This window comes from Patagioenas fasciata, chromosome 2 (assembly GCF_037038585.1).
Source record: "Patagioenas fasciata isolate bPatFas1 chromosome 2, bPatFas1.hap1, whole genome shotgun sequence".
Lineage (NCBI taxonomy): Eukaryota > Metazoa > Chordata > Aves > Columbiformes > Columbidae > Patagioenas > Patagioenas fasciata.
Window position 1 is genome coordinate 13,701,185 of NC_092521.1, and position 20,693 is coordinate 13,721,877.

The window sequence follows — 20,693 nt, forward strand, 5'->3', positions numbered from 1 at the left end:
TGTATTTGGAAGGTGCTTTATGTGTAAAGAGTTTGGGCACAGCGTATATTTAAATCAGTGTCTTTGTTTTGGGATTGCCAGTTGTGGAGAGATCTTCATACTAAAGCACCTTCTATGTATGGGCTGGGTAGGTTTTTGTGTTATCTTGTGAACCATTTGACTTGCCTTCTAAATCAGTTTTCTTAGGATCAGAACCACCTTCATTTTTAATAAACTTTTTCCTTTCATGCTCACAAAGATTTTTAGGACTCTTAGTTGAGTTAACACGCTGAGGGAAGTTGGGTTCAGCCAAAGTGTCTCTTTGGCCTAGTGTTTCTGCCTGTCTGTCCCCGGCTTAGTTCTCTTCGTGAAGCCCAAATTGACATTGTTTTCTTCTGAAGGGTTTGTGAAGTGTAACAGCAGTGGGATGTGTTTTCCAGCATATATAGTCATGGAGAACCAACACAAGACTTAAATTCCGTTTAAGAGAAGAATAAGTGACCTGTTGTCTGAGGAAGGCTGTGAACTAAAGATGACTTAATGCTATCATGCACAGCAACCTAAGTGCTACTAAAAACTACCATAATTTCCTTCTGTTACCTTAGGATGATCTTCAAAATCCTGGTTTTTGTATTAAAACAGATTTTTTTTTTACTGTGTTCAGCAAGAGGGAAAAATAGACCTGAAAAGAGTGTATGTTTGTAAATCCCCAAATGCTTGTTCTTAAGTCTCTGAATAAAAAAGTAAATGTATGACCTGATTTTTAAGTCGCGTTAAAAACCTTGCTAAGTGTCAATGACTCTTGCTTTGTGCATACTACATTAAAACATCATACGGATTATGCGTACTGTTTTAAATGGGATTTTTTTGTCCTTGCTTGTCTTTGATCTTACTTGTCAACTTTTCATCTTAGTACTGCTGAAGCAGTCTTGCAGAAAATGGATGACATGGAGAAGATGCGTAGACGGCGGATGATGGAAGACCTTGGGGTGTTTCACGATGCAGAAGAAGTAGATACTCATTTATTTGACAATTACTGCATAAGTAGTGTATTTCACATAGGAAAATTACTTAGTTGCAATTTTAATTTAGCTGAAAGAACTTCTTCCAAAGAGTAGTGTAGTCTAAAATAGCATTTGGTTTTGCTGTCTAATTATAATTTAGCATCTTACTGTTATGGTCATGCTAGAGATATGCTCTAGGGCTGGAGGAAATACCTTCTTCAGAAGACATGAAATAGCAGTGATATGCTGAAATATGTGTCTTACACAATGCTTTCTGAATTGCCTTATGATTTTTTAACAGACACTGTTTTAACAGCTGTTTCAGAGCTTGGGTTTTCACTTCAAATGTTTTCTCCCGCTGTATCTTAATTTAATCTTTTATGTATATGGAGTACCTTGACAATGTTACTCTCTAGGCACCATATATGCCCTTGTCAGGTTTTCTGCATATTTGTGACTGATTTTTCTTGTTTCTTTTAATTAGGAAAACCTCAATAGGCATTCCCGAGTAAAGAAAGAAATGCAAAGAATGGACAAAGAAATAGCTACTGATCAAGGTGACATTGCAATTAGTTCTGTTTTAAATTTTCTTTATTATGCTCTACCCAAAAGCCTCATTTTAAACAATTGAGATGGACTGAACTACTGGTTATTTGTAATCTATTAAAAAAAACCTGTATTAGTATTGACATTATAAGCCATTGACATTACAAGCCATAGTCAAAGACTCTAGGGCTGTACTGTAGTGAGCTCTGAACAGGTATTCAGGGAAAAAAAACAACAGGTGCTTTTCCAAAATACTTAGAAGATAAAAGGCAACAGGTGGCTGCAGACAGGTGGGAATACAAAGAAATGGCTGGTATTACTGAGAATGAGAAAGAGCGATCTCACTACAGCAGGAGCGTGACAGTCTTCACGGTTTTGAGAATTTTCAGGAAATGGGGCAGGCTGCCAGATGTGTACGGAAAGCTCCTCCTGAGCGTGAAGAGCAGCTGGGGAGAAGATAGTGGTGTCCATTCTTGTGTTTAGCAGGTAGTCAGTGGAAGCTGCTGGCCGGGCCTGTAATTAGGAGCTGTCATCCCAGTACTCAGTGGGAAATAACATGAGGAATAAGGTTAAATCCTAAAAGGCGATATTAACTTTATGTTCAAAGTGAGGGGGAAAACTTCAGGTTCTTAAGGAGAATGATAGTTGTGACTAAGGCAGTCAGACCAGTGATTCTAGTAGGAGCTTTCTGGTTGGAGCAGCGTGTGAGAGTGTACGTAAGGCCAGAAATGGATGTGGTGGTAAGCTGAGCCGATCAGCTTTAGGTTTTGTGGTAGATGTCCTCCACGTACCCTCACGGAGCTCTGAGAGACAGTGGCAGGAGTGCGGGTGCCCAAATAATAACCCTGTAGCGGTTATAATAACCTCCCAGACCCACCAGCCCATCAATGCCCTATCTGCACAAACCCAAAGGAGCCCAGGGGTGCACAAGGGCAGGCAGGAACCCAAATCAGGGACTCAAATCAAGGAGGAGCAGCCACCTTGGTCTGGGCTCCTCCCAGGGCTGTCCCAGCAGAGCCATCAGCCCCAGCGTCCAGACATGAGACCCATCAGGTCAGCTCTCCAGGTCACCTGTCAGACTAAGCAGTGACTGCCAGGCCTGGGACATGCTGTGGGATGTGAGGGAGAAGCAGTTCACACAGGACTTACTATGGGATCTTCAGGGCAGGAACCAAAGGCAGGATAATGGAGGGTTTTAGGTGATTTTGGGAGGAACAAGAGTGGGGAAATAGAGGACTGATGAGAAGTCAGCCAGCAATTTCAGCGAGGACAGAACAGTATCTACACATCTACTCTTCTGTGTTTTGTAGTTTCTGGAATGTGTCCTGCATAAGGTAGTCTTAAGGTTTTGTGGGTTTTCAGATCTGTTGCATCATAAACATGAAGGCAATAGTAAAACCGATCGGCATCTCTGCAGTGCATTTTGAATTTAATGTAATTTGCAACAGTACCTAAAGGGTTCAATGTTATGTCAATGTGCAGTAGTTTCATCAGAAGAAAGTGAAGAGAAGGAAGATGATGATGGTGAAGACACGCGAAGGCGTTATGACTTGCGACAGAGGAAAGCTGTTGAGCGCTATCAAGCTCCATTGGAAAGTAGGTTATATGCACAGTTTCTCTTGAGAACTCATTTCTTGCACATAAGTGAGATTTTTTTTCTTTTAAATCAAAGTATATACACACACTCAAGTTGTATTTAACTTTCTTACCTTCACTCTGCAAGTAAATTTTATTGAATGTTTGTATCCTGTGCATGCTGGATTTCTTTGCCATAAGCATATTTGTTGTTTTTCAGTTAAAAAGATGTCCTATGTTTCATTGAAAGAACAGTAATTAAATAGACTTGATAATCTTACTCTTGTGGTTCCCAGTTCTCCTTAAAAAGCAACTGTGTTCTTTCTCTTTTACTGTGCACTGATTTAGAAGAAAATCCGCTCCAAATCACTTGAAACTTCCCCTGGAATTAGAGATGGGTGAAACACATGACTTTTTCTGCCTCTTTCACTGTCCCGCTTTCTCTTAAACTTGTTTGTAACGTTATTCTAAATTCTCTGCTTTCAACAGAACCAAAACAACGCAAGATGTATTTTTCAGGCCGCACTTCGCCTGTCAGACAGGGATATTCATTCAGAAGTGCTCGGTCACAAGGCTCTTGCTTCAAAAAAACTAACAGGTTGGTGGATAGTTGGTGATATTATCATATTGATCAATAGTGCTGTCAGCCACATTACTGAATAATCCTTTCGAGGGTTTTTTGAATGGTGGTAATTACAGACTAATAGTATGATTATGACAGTGGTAGTCTGAGGGTACAAAGAAAACAAATACCGAGGGGGGGACAACACCTTTTAGTAGCCATTAGATTTTTAGAAGTGCAATCCTTGTGGTCACTGACAAGGTCATTATGGAGGCTGTGACTGAGATCGTGTAACTGAAATGATTTTGTTGAAGCATTGAAGTCAGAATCTCCCTCTGAAAATCTTAGACTATTTAATCTTGAAGGATACCAATTATGTTCTTAAAACTGGAAATAATTAGGTTAGAGGGAGAGCCTGTATGGAAGTTAGAGTGGATTTTTCTTTTAATCACTCAAAACTAATTTGGGTTTCTCTTTAGAATCAGTTAATGTTTCTGTAGGAAACTATCCTTAAACAAGAAAAGCGCTAAATGCAACTTTAGATTGCAGTAGTAATGACAAAGGGTTCTGGATCCTGTAAGCAGTTAGAGCATGGAGAATGCTGTCTCTCGCTAGATATGAGCGATAGATAATGCTAAATGAAACTTGATTTGTGTGTGTGAGAAAGAACTTGGGCAAAATGACTAATTTTTAATTAAACCTCTTTGCAAAATAGTTAAACCATTTACCTAACTAAGAAAAGTTAAATTTTGCTGTCACAAGGAAGCTCATGTAATGTGCTTTGAAATCAGATGCATAGGGAGTACAATGATCTGGAAACTCCATAGACCTTAACTAAATTCTGAGGTAGAATTCACTTAAATTTTTATATTACTTAGTGTATACCTCGATTTTTTACTTGTTTTTTTGCAGACGGAGACACGCAGTCCACAACAGTGATTCCACATCCTCTTCCTCATTGTCCTCATCTGATGAAGACGAGCATTTTGAGCCCCATAGGAAGCACAGCCGTAACAGAGACTTGAGCAGGTTAATGGAATTGGAGAATGGGGAGGGAGAAATCTACTTGGGAGGAGTTTGCATGTGCCTAACCATGAAGTGTTATCCTCTTCATCTTGTACAGTGTCTAAATAGTGGCAATGTTTAATCATATCTGTTGGTACTGATGACTGTAACTGGACTCTCTAAAATTGGATTTTTAGATTTTATTTTAATAAGCAATTTGATTTCTGTGCAGGAATGGGAGGAGGAACACTTTCATCTAATTTTTAATGTAAAATTCTACTGCTCCTGTGCTTTACAGTAGTTTATTCAGAAAGAAAACCACCATAACAGAAGATGTTCTAAATGGAGGAAGTGATGGAGGTTTTGTTACTTAACAGATGCTCTCGAAAAACTATTTTAATAACAATGTAAGAAATTATTTTTTCAACCCAATTCTGGCACACGCATCCCAAAGTCTTTGGGGAGGACCAGAAGTGCCATGTTAATCCACACTGAAATAAGTAACATTTTGAATGTAGAAGCAAAAAACCTTTGAAAGATGTCAGTGTGGTTTGGGGAGGTTCTTCCATCACACCGATCAAGGTCAGTTCACGGTCTCCACGTATGGAATAACTTGTTCGAAGCTTGTGTTCATAGATGTGCTATGCTGTGTAAGTGCTAAGAGTTGTTAAAATAATGAAGTCAGTTTAATGTCTCGAGTGACCATTTTCCGTGATTTACTCGTGGACATTAAATGTAAAGCAATTTGAATGAGTATTTAACTATTGAGGAAGTTTATGCTCATGTATAAGGTCTTCTGCTTTCACTTGGCATCATTATAAAAGCAGAAATCTGGCTGCATCTTAAGTTACAAAGTGACTTTCTCTTTCCCCTTAATTTACATCAGGTGTCTTCCCCTGAACTTCCGGAAAGATGATTTAAAAGGAATTCACAAGGATCGAATGAAAATAGGAGCGAGTCTGGCTGATGTTGATCCAATGCAAATAGATAGCTCAGTAAGTACTTTTAGCGTCAGTGAGATGTTCCCAGTGTGTATGAAAGCTTTCAATGACATGCCGTCTACAACTGCCTTGGTTTACAGTTTTCTCTCAGCAATTTGAAAATTACTCAGAACATTTCCTTTGTGCTGACATACAATTTCTGGCGGAACCTTATTGAGGTTGCAGCTTTCTTTAACGTGTAACATGTGTTCTGTTGAATTTATCTTTAGGTACGCTTTGATGGTGTGGGTGGTCTTTCTGATCACATCTCAGCTTTAAAAGAGATGGTTGTTTTTCCATTGCTTTACCCAGAAGTCTTTGAGAGATTCAAAATTCAGCCTCCAAGGTAACAGACGTTGTTTAAAACTATAAATTCTCATTCACTCATTTTCAGGAGAATATTCAATGGAGCTATCAATATGTTACTGTGCTTCAAAATTTTCAGCTGTAGTAATAAGTAATTTCTTAAAAATGGATAGAATCCAGAGTATATGTGGGTTCAAAGATTTACTCTGTGGCAAGAATATACTTTAAAAGGTGGGGTTAAGGTGGTTTTGGTTTGAGTTTTATGTACAAGTCACCCTGATTAGTTTATAAGCACAAAGGAATAATAAACTGGTAGTCAAGTGTGATTTGTTGCTTGGAAGTGCAGTTGTATCTCCCACCAACTGTTTTTTCAAGTGCTCAAGTATCCATTTTACAATTGGTAGGACTTGCAACTAGAACCTTGCAGTGTTTGTTGTGCTTGGGCTAAAATACGAATCTGTCCACTTCTTACATAGCTAAATTAGTTATGTGTTATGGAATGAAATTATTAGAGATTTAATTGTTAGCTTTCTGTTTGCTTGGTCAGCAAAACTCAATCATGATATACTGAAATATAACCTTAAATTCTTTACTTTTGGTTGCTTTAAAAGTATAACGAATAATGGAGAGAGGCAGTCTTTCAGTGTTTTGCTTCTTTATTCATTGAAATTCCTTCTGAAACATCAGTGTACTGGCTTCTCTGGTTGATGGCAACATATTTATCTGGAAATGCAGGATACCTTCCCAGCTTTAGGCTTCCTCCTTATCATCAGCCATGGATGGTCTGGGAGACCAAATACAATTACTTAAAGCTTTTTAGGGAGAATGAAATGCCTTGCTACCAAATCTTGCTTTACGTGAGGACCAGCACGAATATGCTGTGTATCACTGAAGGATGAGCTGATGGTTCAGCAGTCAGCCCAGCCTCAGAGTTTGCGCTGAAGTTTGTTCTCATTTGAGTCCGCTGTGCTGTAACCACCCTCTCTGCATTTGTCAGAAGTTTTGGAAGTGTCCTTCTGGGGCGCTACGATCTTTTCTCAAAGCTTTGTCCATCTGCATTATCCTCTTTATGCATTTCATTTACTGCCTTGTTGAATTGTGATAGGAACACAAATCTTCCATCTGTTTTGACATTTCTCACCCTTCAGCTCTTTCCCCTGTTCAGTACATAGGAAGTGTTTTGGTTAGGAGAGAAGAGTTTTATATGTTAGGGATGGGGATTGTAATAGAGACTTTTCGTGATGTTTTTACTTCTGAGATTTATTTATTTTGTAATTGCAGGGGCTGTCTATTCTATGGTCCACCAGGAACTGGAAAGACACTGGTTGCTCGTGCACTTGCTAATGAATGTAGCCAAGGTGACAGGAAAATAGCCTTTTTTATGAGAAAAGGTGCTGACTGCCTGAGTAAATGGGTGGGAGAAGCTGAACGACAACTTCGTTTATTATTTGATCAGGTGAGGTTGAAATGTGCGGTGTGTTCTGTCTGAGTTGTACCTCATTTTGTGTTATCAGTATTTCTAAGGAGAACTCACTCTTTTTGTGTTTGTCACTTCCTTCCATGGAAATTGAATTGCTGCCCCCACCTCAAAACAAAGTCAAAATCAGCCACCAAAGAGGTTGCAGGAGGCAAAAGATGGTGGCTTAAGGTCAGAGGGAAACAGATGCAGGCTGAAAGCGCAGTCATTTAAATTCCTGACAGAAGCTTGCTTCCAGAACCTGTAATTGAATTAAGTCCCGGCTCGGTTCTCAGTGGCTGCCAAGTAGCCCCAAGAACGTGTGGTATGAGTTGTTTCCTGTCACCCAGCCTCGGTGGGTTCGCATAGGCTGCTGTCTTCTGTTACACGTGCCATTCCTCCATTAGCTCAATTAGTGGAGATCCCTGATGCTGCTCTGAAAAATCTCGTTCCAGTGACTTTCCAACCAAACGTTTTTCATGCATTTTCTCTTTAAAATAGTGCTGGTTTACTTATGTCAATGTTCCCATATTTTCATTCCAGGCCTACCAGATGCGACCTTCAATTATTTTCTTTGATGAGATAGATGGTCTTGCCCCTGTGCGGTCCAGCAAACAAGACCAAATTCACAGGTAGTACATTTTTTGTATCTACATAGAAGCTGCTTGATCTTTGTGAAAAGAAGACCACAACCTATTTATGTGACACAGTCATTTATCCCGAAAACTAGTAATCCAATGCTACTAAATTTCAGGTGATCTTTAAGCAATAACTGAAAACGATGCACTAAGCTTGATAACAGCACGAGGCCAGAGTTACCTTATTTATTTTTTGATGTCTTCAAATGATTCTTTCACTACTCAGTATCTCATCAATTAAAAGCTTGTCCTTTTTGAGTGACCGCTGGGGAAGGTTGTGTGGGACGTAACCGAATTTACTAAACTAGCGAATGAAAATTATATTTTTCTGTTAGCTCCATTGTATCAACACTTCTGGCACTTATGGATGGCTTAGACAGCAGAGGAGAGATTGTGGTAATCGGAGCCACCAACAGACTGGATTCCATAGATCCCGCTTTACGAAGACCCGGACGCTTTGATCGAGAGTTCCTCTTCAGCTTGCCAAATAAAGAGGTAGGTCAGAACATCTGACATTTTCTGGATCACTGACAGTAATTTGAGTCATTGTTCTTCTTTGTAGTAATTGTAGCAATTTGAAACATAGTGCTAGGACTGTTTTCCTTAAATGAACTGTCAAAAAAGCAAGTCTTATGAACTAATGACAATATCTCCATAAAATTTTGCTAAATTTGAGGGAAGTTTCTTGGTTTGCAGATAAGTTTTTCACTACATTTTTTTCCTAAGGTCCTTAGGTCTCCTACTTGTGGAAACTTACTGTTTATGGAAGCTATACCTGTGTTTTATTTCACCGCAGGCCCCCAGGAAGAGCTCAAAGTAACAAATTGAGAATTATTACATTTCCTGCTTGAAAAAGCAGAGAGTATATTAAATGAACTTTAAAGCAATTAGAAGATTAGCAGATAAGACACGTATTTGTAGAAATGTGTGAGTTTTTTAGATTTTACACAAATTTCAGACAAATTAAAAGGCAACCCTTTTGTTTCCAGGCTAGAAAAGATATTTTCCAGATTCACACGCGAGACTGGACCCCTAAGCCATTGGACGCGTTTCTTGAAGAGCTGGCCGAAAAATGTGTTGGTAGGTTTGAAAACAAAGTGAGTTAACTGCTTGTGACTGAGTCCTGAGGAATCTGAGCTTGCACCAGGCAGTACCTGAGCCCCTGTGCCGCGCCACAGTGCCAGGCGGTGAGGCAGCTGCCACGCCTTGGGCAAAACAAAGAACCGGTTAGATGCTTCTTTTCTTTTAACCTTCTTTCTGTCTCTCAGAGCACTGAATGGAGTTTGGGCGTCTTCCTCAGGAGCAAGGTTTTGATTAGGAGGCTGCTTCCTAAGTGCAGCATATCAGGCTGTGAGCCACATAACAGAATTTCTCTGCAGTGCAGTAACTCTTTACATTCTCTCCGAACAACCTGTTTATTTTTGGCTGCACACAAAGTCTTTCAGCATCGCATTTTGGAAACCTTGGCCTTGACTTCTGTGTTGCCTGAGACTGATATAGCATTTGATTCTTGTTTTGTTTATTAGGATACTGCGGTGCTGACATTAAATCCTTGTGCGCTGAAGCTGCCCTCTGTGCTTTGCGCCGCCGCTATCCTCAGATATACAAGAGTAGAGAGAAACTGCTGTTAGATATCGCTTCTATTAAAATAACAGCAAAAGATTTTGTTATGGCTATGCAGAAGATTGTTCCGGCTTCACAGAGGGCTGTGGCTTCACCTGGGCGAGCACTATCACCTATTTCAAAGCCGCTGCTTGAAAACACACTAGCAAGAATTCTACAAGCCTTGCAGAGAGTATTTCCCCAGGCAGAGCTTGCACTAAAGAACGACCAACAGCAAGGTACAAAACTTACATCCACTTCTTTAAAATTCTGCCAAAGCAAAAACTTCTGATTTGTGCAGTCAACACAAAGCTTCTCAACTGTAATGACAGTAGAGCTTTATAATATGCATGTGCACACCTTTATTTCAGGAATATGGTGCATAGATTTTATTCTGGATTCTAAACTGCTAGTTGGGAACTATGAATGACTCGCAATATGCAGTAGAGAACTGTGTGTTCTCTACTAGAGCACCCTGTTTCTGACAGTCTCTTAATTTAAATGTTTGTGGGTCCCACTGTACACCTGCATGTGAGATCAGAATGTTTTAGTAGTGTATACTCTGGGGCTCGCCTTCCATAGCGTACGTGTGCTCAGGCTCCTGACTGGGTCAGGTTTAGTCTGTCAGCTGGTGAGAGCAAATAAATTGATAAACTCATTCCACTCCTGGTTAATGGAGAACTGTGGTTAGCTGTGACGCTCATCCCTTGAGAATATGCTACCAATAGTACTCCCAGTATTGCCAGGAGATGTATTTGCATTGGTAAAACAGAGGCAGAAATCCAACAACAAAATAAAACCAGAGAGGTCAGGGGATTGGTAATTGTGTCCACCTTCCATTATCTCCTTCTTTGGTGATCTTTGAGGAGCCTTATTTAGGAGATGAGTTGGTCTGTACATTCCGACTCGCTAGTCCCAGACAAATGGAGATTTGCGGCCATCACATTCACTTAATTCCCTCACTTCCAGTGGGGGAACCTGCTCCAGGAAGAAGCGGCCTTGTTGGGTTTTTCAGGTGTCTAGGAACTACAGAAGGTGTTCCCAATCATCTTGATTCTAAGGAAAACAAACTCCTGAGTTTTCACTGACAGAGCAATACACCTTGTGCAGGTCATGTGACTTAGGACAGCTCTGTGGAGACTTGTGCGATCTCCTTAGGTCTGTGGTTGGATGAACTGTTCAGAAAAGAGCATTCAGCACGTGCCCTCAGATCACAGAATCACAGATGAAGAAATACAAGACGTTTGTAGCACTGATTTAGAAGCTGTATTAATGTGAGAGCGAGACATGGGCTATTCAAGAACGTTAACAAACCTCTCTCGTCTTTCAGACAGTTCAAATCATATTTTAAGAAATTATGCGATTGACAGTGATGAGGAATCACCATCAATCTTTGAAGAAAAGTCAACACAGAAAACACCTGGTAGACAAAAGGAAAAATTCCTCAATTTTAGCAGGTAAATGTTTCTCCCATTTATGTACATATGTTGTGTATATATATATATATATGTATATATTTCAAGCCAGTAAAGCACGATTACTAGGAAATTAATACAGAGTTCAAAGATGAAACCATTAGAATGACTGAATAAAATAGATATAAATCTTATATGTATTTAGTATGCTGCTGTAATTTAGCCAACCCACTTGTGTACGTCTTCAGAGCTCACGGGTTTCTGTTCCCACATTATTTTTTTTAATAGAAATGTTATTCTGTTCTTCCCTTCCCCCTATGTCTAGTAACTATGGCAAATTTTTAGCTAAAGATCACAAGATGTAAAGATCTCATAGTTACTTAAGACCTACTGAAAATTGGTGTGTACCGGCAGTGAAGAGCTCCAGACTGGTGTGTGCTGACAGAGAGTTGTTACCCTCCCCCAGATCAGGTTGCTGACCAGTTGTCGGGTGTGTGTTCAGCTGGACAGTCCCCGGTGTGATTTAAGAGCTCTTCCTTAACACAGCCAAACAAACAGCAAACATGCTGGGGACTGGCAGGATTTCTCAGGGGAGTTATGGTACAGGTTTGTGACACAGTGGGCCTTGACAGTCTGCCCCATCACAGACCACCTTATCGTTTGCTGGAATACAGAGAATATTTAGCAAAACCAGAAGTATAAGAAAACCTTTAACATTTGTGTGCCTGTTCTTCACTGTGTTTCTAAACTTGTTTTCTTCTTACTGTTCTAGAAATGCTTATTGGCAGCCAACATCTTGCAGGCCACGGTTCTTACTAGTTGGAGAACCAGGATATGGGCAAACTTCTCATTTGGCACCTGCCGTAATACATGCCCTGGAGACGTTTCCAGTCTATACACTAGACTTATCTGTTTTGTTTGGTAGCATCACAACACCAGAAGAAACATGTGCACAGGTATCTTTTTTTAATCTCATAGCATTCATGAACTGTAGGTGAACCAGTAAAGTGAGCAAAATTCTTTGTTATTAGATGTGACCTGGTTTGAATGTGCTGTTTTGTTCACTTCTGTCTGAAAATCCACATTTCTTCTAGACTGAATGATACTGAATAAGGCTGTTGTACATGGCCGTATTTTCCATTCAAATTTAACGGTGAGGATGTTGCTGGCAGCTTGCGAAGCTGGGAGGTCCTGCTAATAAGCCCCTTTTTATGGCCAGAAATCCTGCATCTCAGTGGGATCCAGGAAGTTGTTTTCATTGCATCTTAAGACTGTGCTCTCAGCAGATGGCTCTGCACCAGCCTGACTGCATGTCATGCACTTTTTGTAGCCTTCGTTTTTGTTATATTTGTAGGACAGTCAAGGTTTTGGGGAAAAGATGTTTTTCTTTTCTTAAAGATAGAGCTTCTACTGCTGCAGTATATACAGTAAAAGCATTAAAATTCATGGAACATTTACAATTGTACACTGATGTGGTTTTCTGAACTAGGAAAATTAAATATAAGCAGATTTAGTGCTATTTTCCTTTTAGGCAGGAAATCCATTTTGTTTGGCATCACTGTATTAAAATATTTTGACCTTTAGTAGCAGCATTGGAGCACTGTACAAGTAAGGACAGACGCATTACGTGACTGGATACTCATCTGTCACATAAGAGGAACAAGTCCTCTTTTTGTTATGTGATGGTTGCATCCACGGTCATATAACTACCATGTGCAGTCACTGCCTGGATAGACCACGTGCGCTTCCCACTTTGGGACAGGAACTCCCTGTGGCCGTTCAGGGCTTAAAAGTGGCCTATAAGAAAGGTGGGGACAGATTTTTTAGCAGGGCCTGTAGCAATAGGACAAGGGGTGATGCTTTTAAACTAAAAGAGGGGAGATTCAGGTTAGACACGAGGAAGAGATTTTTTACAATGAGGGTGGTGAAACACTGGCCCAGGTTGCCTGAAGAGATGGTAGATGCCCCATCCCTGGAGACATTCAAGGCCAGGCTGGACAGGGCTCTGAGCAATGGAATATGTCCCTGCTCATTGGGGGGGGTTGGATTAGATGCGCGTTGAAGGTCCCTTCCAACCCACACCATTCTATGAATATTGATAACCTGAAGGGGTGCATGGAGAAATTTGTTGTGTGAAAGGGCTGTTGCCACTTCCTTCATGCAGTAGATGCATCTCCTGTGACTGAGGCTCCATCTGTAGGCAATGGCTTGTGGTCTTCCAGAGCCCGTAATCTGGTCTGATGGATCCTGCGGTAGTGATTGAGCTATGCTGGCAGGTGAAGACTGATCACTTTTTATAGAAAGTACTTGAAATTATTAATTGGAACCAGGCTTCTTCTACAGTGTCAGCCCTCATCTTGTCACATAGGTCTTTGTTCAGGCTGTGCTGCGGACTGACTTGGATATGTGCCCGCTCCGAACTGAAACTGGTGTAGTCACAGTCCCGTAGCCATTTCCCTGGACTAGTGCAACTTGCTGAAGCGTTAGTCTTGTTTTTTCAGGCCACATCAGCACACCAGCTGAGTGGTGAGGCTCTTCTTGAGCTGTCTTACACCTAAGGAGTTTTGAAATCAGGCAGAGATTCAGGTCTGATTCTTTCTGTGTAGCAATGTATATTTGAGTCCAAGTGAAGGTTTTACCTTATTGTTAAGGAGTTGTTCTTTTGTTGGTTCATTTTGATATTTTGGCTTACGTATGCCTCTTTTGTAAGATAGTTTGACTGATACGTAGTTAATTATTAGCCTGTTCTACACGGCTTAGTTTTGTTATCCAAACTTTAATTTTACCAGTTGATGCAAGAAGCTCAAAGAACAGCACCAAGCATCATTTATATCCCACATATCCATTTGTGGTGGGAGGCTGTTGGACCTACGTTGAAAGCTACTTTTACAACACTACTGCAGAACATTCCAACGTTTACTCCAGTTTTGCTACTTGCGACATCTGATGTGTGTCACGCAGATCTCCCTAAAGAGGTATTTCTGTCAATACTTTTACTTTTTTCTTCATTTTCTTGTTAATTTTCAAATCCTTTAAGAATTGTAGTACTGTGCAATGTTAAGGAAATTGATTCTGTTCTTAGTCAGACACCCTAACCAGGTCTCTTAAAATTTGCTGAGACTAAACAATGCTGAAAGAATTTTTCTGAAGTGTTCTGTGAGTCAAGTGATTAACTTGGACTCACATTTTTCCCCTTCTCACACACTGATGCGCATTAGACAGATGTATAAATTTGCTTCAGGCAATAATGCCAGTGACTTCAAGATGGTGAGGTGTGTACTTAGTCAAGAATACACGGTGCTTCAAGTGTAAATGAGAACAAGATAGTTCTACTGAAAACATTTTTACTGAAAAGGGAAAGATATTTTTACTTAAAAAATACGGTGGTCGCGCTATTAACGATGGAATGTAAATTCAAATTCTTTCATATAAAATTCCATTTCTTCATATAGGCTAAAGCTTTACAAATTAGAACGCTAAGTTCCAACTTCAGGAGCAAATGTCACCACTTTATCAGTGCATCTTACGGTCACTTCATTGAGCTTTAACGCTGGGACTGCCCCTTAGAAGAAGATATTTGGATTTGTCATTTTAACCTATGAAAATCTAACCTTTTAAGGCCAAGAAGATAACTTTTCACGGTTTGTCTTATCCAGACAAACTTTTTTCTTATCCACCGTTTGTCTTCTGGAATAGAATATGAATTTGTGCAGCCTTATATCTGACATACCTTTTCTCCCCATGCTTTAGATAAAAGAATTGTTTATTAATGGTGATGATGAAGTTTTCAAAGTCCAGTTGCCTAGTAGGGAAGAAAGAAGAATGTTTTTTGAGGACTTAATTTTAAATCAAGCTGCTAAACCTCCTGCGACAAAAAGCAACGCAGGTGAGGATATTCTACATATAAAACTTTGCTAACTGTAAGTTAATTGCTCTACAGGATTTGCTTTGGTGGCAATTTTCTATTAATATTGTTTTATATTCTTGTGTTTGAGTATCATGAACTGACTACAAGTTTCTGATCAATTTAAGCTTGGCAGACACTGGAAGTGCTGCCTGTAGCACCGCCGCCTAAGCCTCGACAGCTGACAGAGGAAGAAGTAAGAAAGCTGGAGGAGCAGGAGGAGAATACGTTGCGTGAACTCAGGATTTTCTTAAGGGATGTGACTCATAGACTTGCTGTTGACAAACGTTTCAGAGCATTTACAAAGCCTGTTGACCCAGAGGAGGTAAATTAGTGTTGATCTGTAATACCACTTTTGCTGTGTGTTTTCATAATTTCTCTGTGTTTGTATTTCTCAGTGTTTGTGTGCTCCTTATAAGAAGGTTTATCTTTGGGTTTTTGACCGCACTCTGATTTTTCAAGAAGCAGGAAGTGAATTTTGCTTTAACTTTTTCTGACTCCTTGAGGCTCTCAAATGTCTGATATTTGAGTATTCACTGAAAGCTCCGGGTTCCTTCTGAAACGTCTTTAGAATATTTCAGCTGGAAGGGACCTACAGCGATCATCCAGTCCAACTGCCGGCTAGGCCAAATGCCAACACAGTTTGCTCATCAAAAGGCATTGATACGTAAGGCATCTCACAGCACTGAAAAGCAGAAAGATCTCTTTATGGTTATAAACAGTATCTATAGGACTGTTTTAGTAAAACCTAAAGCTCTTTAATTGACTGTCAATAGTTTCTGTCAGAACAGGAGTAGAAGCAGCAGTTTTAAAAATAAATTTTAAGATTCTCTTCTCTATTTCATCTGGGTCTCCTCCGTACGAGATCAACTGTAAGGGCTCTGTGGTTTCTTCTTCCTGCCATACACTTCTTATGTCTCTTTTTCTCATTTAATTTATTCAGTTAGTTAGACTGTATACTTAGTCAGCTGCAGTTTTAATATAGCTTTGTGTTCCAGTATAAAGTCCTGTTCCCCTAAGCATCTACTGAGTTTTTCCCTTTACTTCTGGTTTCTAAGATGTGAATAATGTAAACAGAAATGTCCTCATCTAAAGGAGTCATTAGGCTCCTCTGGTGGTGTGAGTAAAGAAATCAGCACCTCTGGGTCTGCTTTATCTAACACTAAAGTAGAAGCCTAGGACAGATACTTCAAAGGTGCGATTCCTGCAGCCTTTTTCTTGCCACCAACGCCTAAGAGAATCTCGGGTGACTTTACTAATGAAAGTTTCTTTGCTGTGATGTTCTGAAGCGAAGTGAAATGAATCCCACTCTGCCTGTTCCTTCCCTGCCCCACACACACCTCTGACCTCCCTGCTCTGCTTTTCCCTCTTCTGGTCTGTCTCTTCAAAGCCAGCTGAAATGCCCCTTCAGTTTTCAAGCAACTAACTGATTAATTTCCTCATTTGGATGTGTCATAAATACTGGGAATTTTAAGAGGTCTTATTTGACTTTATTAAAGTAATTAATTTTGGTATATACTGCGTTAAATCTCTTAACACGTACATTTCATTTGTAGGTACCCGATTATGACACGGTTATTAAACAGCCCATGGACCTGTCGGCAGTTCTCTCCAAGATTGACTCGCACCAGTACCAAACTGCAGGAGATTTTCTAAAAGACATCGATCTAATCTGTAACAATGCTTTAGAGTACAACCCAGATAAAGATCCCGGAGGTGAGGGTGTGTTTTTATCCCTGATTGCAAAAAAATTAAACGTATAAATTGGTAAATGTCATCTGTGGAGGGTAGACTCGGGATTACATCATTTTAAGCATGCACAGAGACCATTTCTTGCCAAGTTGTAAATGTTGTAGCGTGAAACTACTTGAGCATGAAATGGTGATAGAAGTGTTAATCAGTAACTAGTGCTTTTGCTTGAAAAATTAACTTCTATGTTGTTAGGCTGAAAATATGCACTGATAGAATCTTTGAGAACCTACCTTAAAAAGAGCTAAGTCTAAGCGATCCAAAGAAAGGATTTCATTGGCTGATAGAAAAGACTCAGTTCTGACTGTAAAATTTCAGATCGTCTGATTAGGCACAGAGCTTGCATGTTGAGAGACACTGCATACGCCATAGTGAGGGAAGAAATGGATGAAGATTTTGAACAATGCTGTGAAGAAATTCAAGAATCTCGCAAGAAAAGAGGTATGTTTTGTGACACTGAGGCTTTAAGACTTGTCTCAGTATTTCTAAGCAACAATGCAAGAAATTCTTCTTTGCTGTCTGTTTTTCATGGCAAGGTTGTAGCTCTTCAAAGTATGCTCCCTCTTACTACCATGTAATGCCAAAGGAGAGCTCTGTTCCTGCGTGTAAGAAAACAGACCCAAAGTGTAACGAAAAGATGAAGGTGCCAGCAGTGCCTGTGGATTGCAGTACACCCCGCTTGAACGGCAAGTTGCATTTTAGTTACACTTTCTTGGAGAAGGTGCTAAAGTCACTGATACCTTCTCTGCTCTTGTGACTTAACAGGTTTCTGGGATGCGTGGTTCTTGGTGCCAGAAGCGTTACACTTTTAAAATTGGCTTCAAAATGTGAGATAAATCCAGAGGTCATTCTTTCAATGTGGTTATGAAATCCAAGTACAGTGGTTGGTTTATATTCTAAGACACTGGTCTTGACGGTCCAACTGACATTTAATGGCTCCTAAATTGCTGCTTCTTGATGTAAAAAATGTTGTACATGGCAGTTTCTGAATACTCAACTAGGTTATAGTTATATGAAGCAGTATTTTTCACTTCTTTGCCCTCAAATACTAAAACCTCTGCCACCTCTTACTGTGTTTTCCTATTGAAGGGGGAAAGCAGAAAGAAGGAGAGGAGTGATAATAATAGATATGTAAAGGAAATATCATTATTTCCTCACTTTTCCTCTGAAAAGGTCATGAAAGAAGAAAGGTACCTGGGTCACTTCCAGCTACAATGCATGACATGGTGTGAAGTTTCCTGCTCTCACTGGCATGACTGGGAGTTTTGCCGTTGACTTCACCCAACGCTTTGTGCGGTACTCCATGAACACGTAGAATGGCTGGGTTTTCTGGAAGGCAAAAATACAAAGTTTGTTTTAGACAAGGTGAACTGAATCAGAAAGCATATGAGGTGTGGTTTTGGACAATCTTTTCTCCAGTAAACACTCCCTTAAAATTGTCTCGCTAACTGCGCAAAATTTGTTTAGCTTTTGAAGTTTACAGCTTACTGCAGATTTAAAGAAGGGCTGGTCTCCTAACGCTTTTCTGCTGTTCATGTATATTAGTTCACAAAATACGATGTAAATAATTTCACCTAGTAACCTTCCTTTGCAGTCATAATTGCTATCCAAAGAAAGAATTTTCTGCTCATAAAATGATGGGTTTGTGATGGAAATTCTGTAGCAAAAAATCAAATCTTAGCAAATTGACCTCATTAACTTGCAAGTCTTTCTCTAGACATAGGTAGGGAAACAGACTGTGGCACTTGAGCTCCTTTGATCGTTTTCCTTGTAAGTCAAGTAAGACGAGGATGCTGGATTTTAAAGGAATACATATTTTGGTAATGTTTTAGATTACTTTTTTGGTGTCTCTTTGTAGATCCATCAAAAAGAAAACGCAGAAGGAAAAAAGTCTCTAAAATTATTGCAGCGAAGAGGAGGAATTTTCAGTTCAATAAGGAGAATAAAGTTCCAGAAGACAAAAATGAAGAAGTAGATAGTGATGAAGACTGTCCAGAGAAACGCATTTCTAACATGGATCGCACTGAAGATGAGTCCGCACAGGATTCTTCTATGGAAGAAAATGAAAACATACCTCAAGAACGACACAAACGTGGGAATGAAACTAAACGTGGGACAGAAAATGAAAGAGAGAGGGCTTTCCTTGTGTCCAGATCTGCTTCTGGAAAGAAGAGTGTCATACTTCCTGAACATTCAGACCTGAGAAAGCGGAGTGAAATGCCGGATTGTCAAATAATACAAAGTTCTGGAGACGAAGATTCAAATGGTAAGGGAAAGGTCAAAGGGATCATTTAGCGCTTTTTCCTTCCTGAGGAGGATTTTTTTTCCTGTTTTTACTCTGCCTTTTTCTCTAGTGATTTTTTGGTATGTGTCTGAGTTTCCAATTTTTATGGAGTAGTGACTTTTGTCAGAAAGAAAGTAAAAGTCAGGCATTTCTCACTGAAGAAACGGTAACAGGTCTGTCTCTGTCATTGCAGGGAGAGACTGTATTCCAGGTACAGGATACTTCACTAAGACCGTATTCCAGAGAAACAGAAATCTTGACTTAAGAAATTGTGTCATTCCAGATTCGTGGGTACACTGTATGACTCAGACCAGACGCTCCCGGGTAGAAGAGCAACGGGCGATAGGTGTCGAGAAAGTATTGGATATTCTCAGCCAGCAAGTGACTGTGGATTACCATGAGCTCAAAGTAAGTCTGATTTCAGTTTTGCTAATACTGAAGTAGGACATTTACTTGCTACATGTACAGTTGTAAGTTAATCAGTTGTTAAACAATACAAATTAAAAGAATTTATGGGTGGGATAAACAGCTTGTGAAATAAATCAACCTGTAGTGGAGTGTGACTGTGTGACCACACCTGGTGTAGACTGCCGTTCTGCTTTGGGTGAACTAAATTGTAGGAGACTGGGTTCTCTTCCAAATTTTTCATTTACAAGGACTAGTTGAATTTTAACATAGCCCACTGACAACCTGCTACTACTCTTGATTATTAATGTCTTAACAGTTTTTATGATGGATTTGGGGATTTTGTTTTGCTTTGGCTTTTGCATGTTTTCATTTATTAGAAACCTGAAAAGGACCTTTATTTCTAGGGGCGATGATTATAAAGCTGAAGTTAGCAAGTTGACATAAAGCTCATCATGGATTATATACTCCTACCTACTTTTCTGAAATTATTTCAAAATCCAGTGTTAGAATTTTGCATTTCTACAGTTAACAGTGTTAATAAGGGTTTTCCAGTCCCTTGTAAGAGAGAAGTTGCTATCCCAGGCTGCAGTTGGGGAAAGGTTAAAAATGGGCTCAGCTGCAGGAGGTAAAAGAGGTTCCTTTGCATGAACTGGAGAGGGTAGAACAAGGACCCGATCTGGAGGGGATATTGCAGTGAGGAAAATTAGGAAAGTTGTTAGGTTGAAGTCCTGGAAGTTGGCCAATGCTGAGGAACGCTGCTCTTTACCTGCCTTGATGAGAAAAAGAGTACTGAGTGGATGTTTCCCCCTGTGTGGGGAGAATGTGACCGGATAGGAATCCCCCTGGGTGAAGGGGCTCGTCAACACAGTTTCGGTCACATTTTTAAGCTGTGACTTGAAGTGTAGAGGTGAAACTTAACTTTTTAAAGCTGGCTTCCTAAGGAAGTAGATTTCAGAGGGTTTTGCTCTTCACATCTGCCTGTGTATGTAGAGAAGCCATGTGGGTTTTTCATAGAGTCAGGGTGCTAATAGCATGTGCTCAAAAGTTATTGCCCACTGGATAAATGGTACAGTAGAGCCCTTATATATGTTTCAGCTATAAGGAGAGCTACAGTCATTAAACGTGTCTTTTAGAAAACTTGTTTCCTTAACAGGGGGAGCCTCTTTGGAACTCACCTGCAGTGAATAAGCTCAGTGAACCTCCAAAGTATCAGCTGCTTGATTTTGTTTGGGTCTGGTTTTTATGTGCTTGGTCATAGGCCTAGAACTTTATGAACATAC

The 20,693-nt window shown here is 40.0% G+C and overlaps 1 protein-coding gene across 3 annotated transcripts in view; it reads left to right on the plus strand.

Annotated features, from left to right (window-relative positions):
* The window catches only part of LOC136098305 (ATPase family AAA domain-containing protein 2-like), a 34,093-nt gene that overhangs the window by 8,975 nt on the left and 4,425 nt on the right, over positions 1 to 20,693 (plus strand). Inside the window, exons 5-26 of one of the 3 annotated variants that reach the window (XM_065831591.2) lie at positions 893 to 989; positions 1,468 to 1,540; positions 3,012 to 3,125; positions 3,594 to 3,702; positions 4,579 to 4,695; positions 5,558 to 5,666; positions 5,882 to 5,997; positions 7,239 to 7,413; positions 7,957 to 8,045; positions 8,387 to 8,546; positions 9,041 to 9,131; positions 9,578 to 9,892; positions 10,984 to 11,110; positions 11,841 to 12,024; positions 13,858 to 14,043; positions 14,819 to 14,954; positions 15,101 to 15,297; positions 16,529 to 16,688; positions 17,040 to 17,162; positions 17,258 to 17,407; positions 18,580 to 18,987; positions 19,289 to 19,413. In XM_065831591.2, coding sequence (XP_065687663.1) covers positions 893 to 989; positions 1,468 to 1,540; positions 3,012 to 3,125; positions 3,594 to 3,702; positions 4,579 to 4,695; positions 5,558 to 5,666; positions 5,882 to 5,997; positions 7,239 to 7,413; positions 7,957 to 8,045; positions 8,387 to 8,546; positions 9,041 to 9,131; positions 9,578 to 9,892; positions 10,984 to 11,110; positions 11,841 to 12,024; positions 13,858 to 14,043; positions 14,819 to 14,954; positions 15,101 to 15,297; positions 16,529 to 16,688; positions 17,040 to 17,162; positions 17,258 to 17,407; positions 18,580 to 18,987; positions 19,289 to 19,413 — 3,361 coding nt within the window. The remainder of the gene's footprint in view (positions 1 to 892; positions 990 to 1,467; positions 1,541 to 3,011; positions 3,126 to 3,593; positions 3,703 to 4,578; positions 4,696 to 5,557; positions 5,667 to 5,881; positions 5,998 to 7,238; positions 7,414 to 7,956; positions 8,046 to 8,386; positions 8,547 to 9,040; positions 9,132 to 9,577; positions 9,893 to 10,983; positions 11,111 to 11,840; positions 12,025 to 13,857; positions 14,044 to 14,818; positions 14,955 to 15,100; positions 15,298 to 16,528; positions 16,689 to 17,039; positions 17,163 to 17,257; positions 17,408 to 18,579; positions 18,988 to 19,288; positions 19,414 to 20,693) is intronic. The other 2 variants (XM_071803820.1, XM_071803821.1) reach the window with 2 other exon arrangements.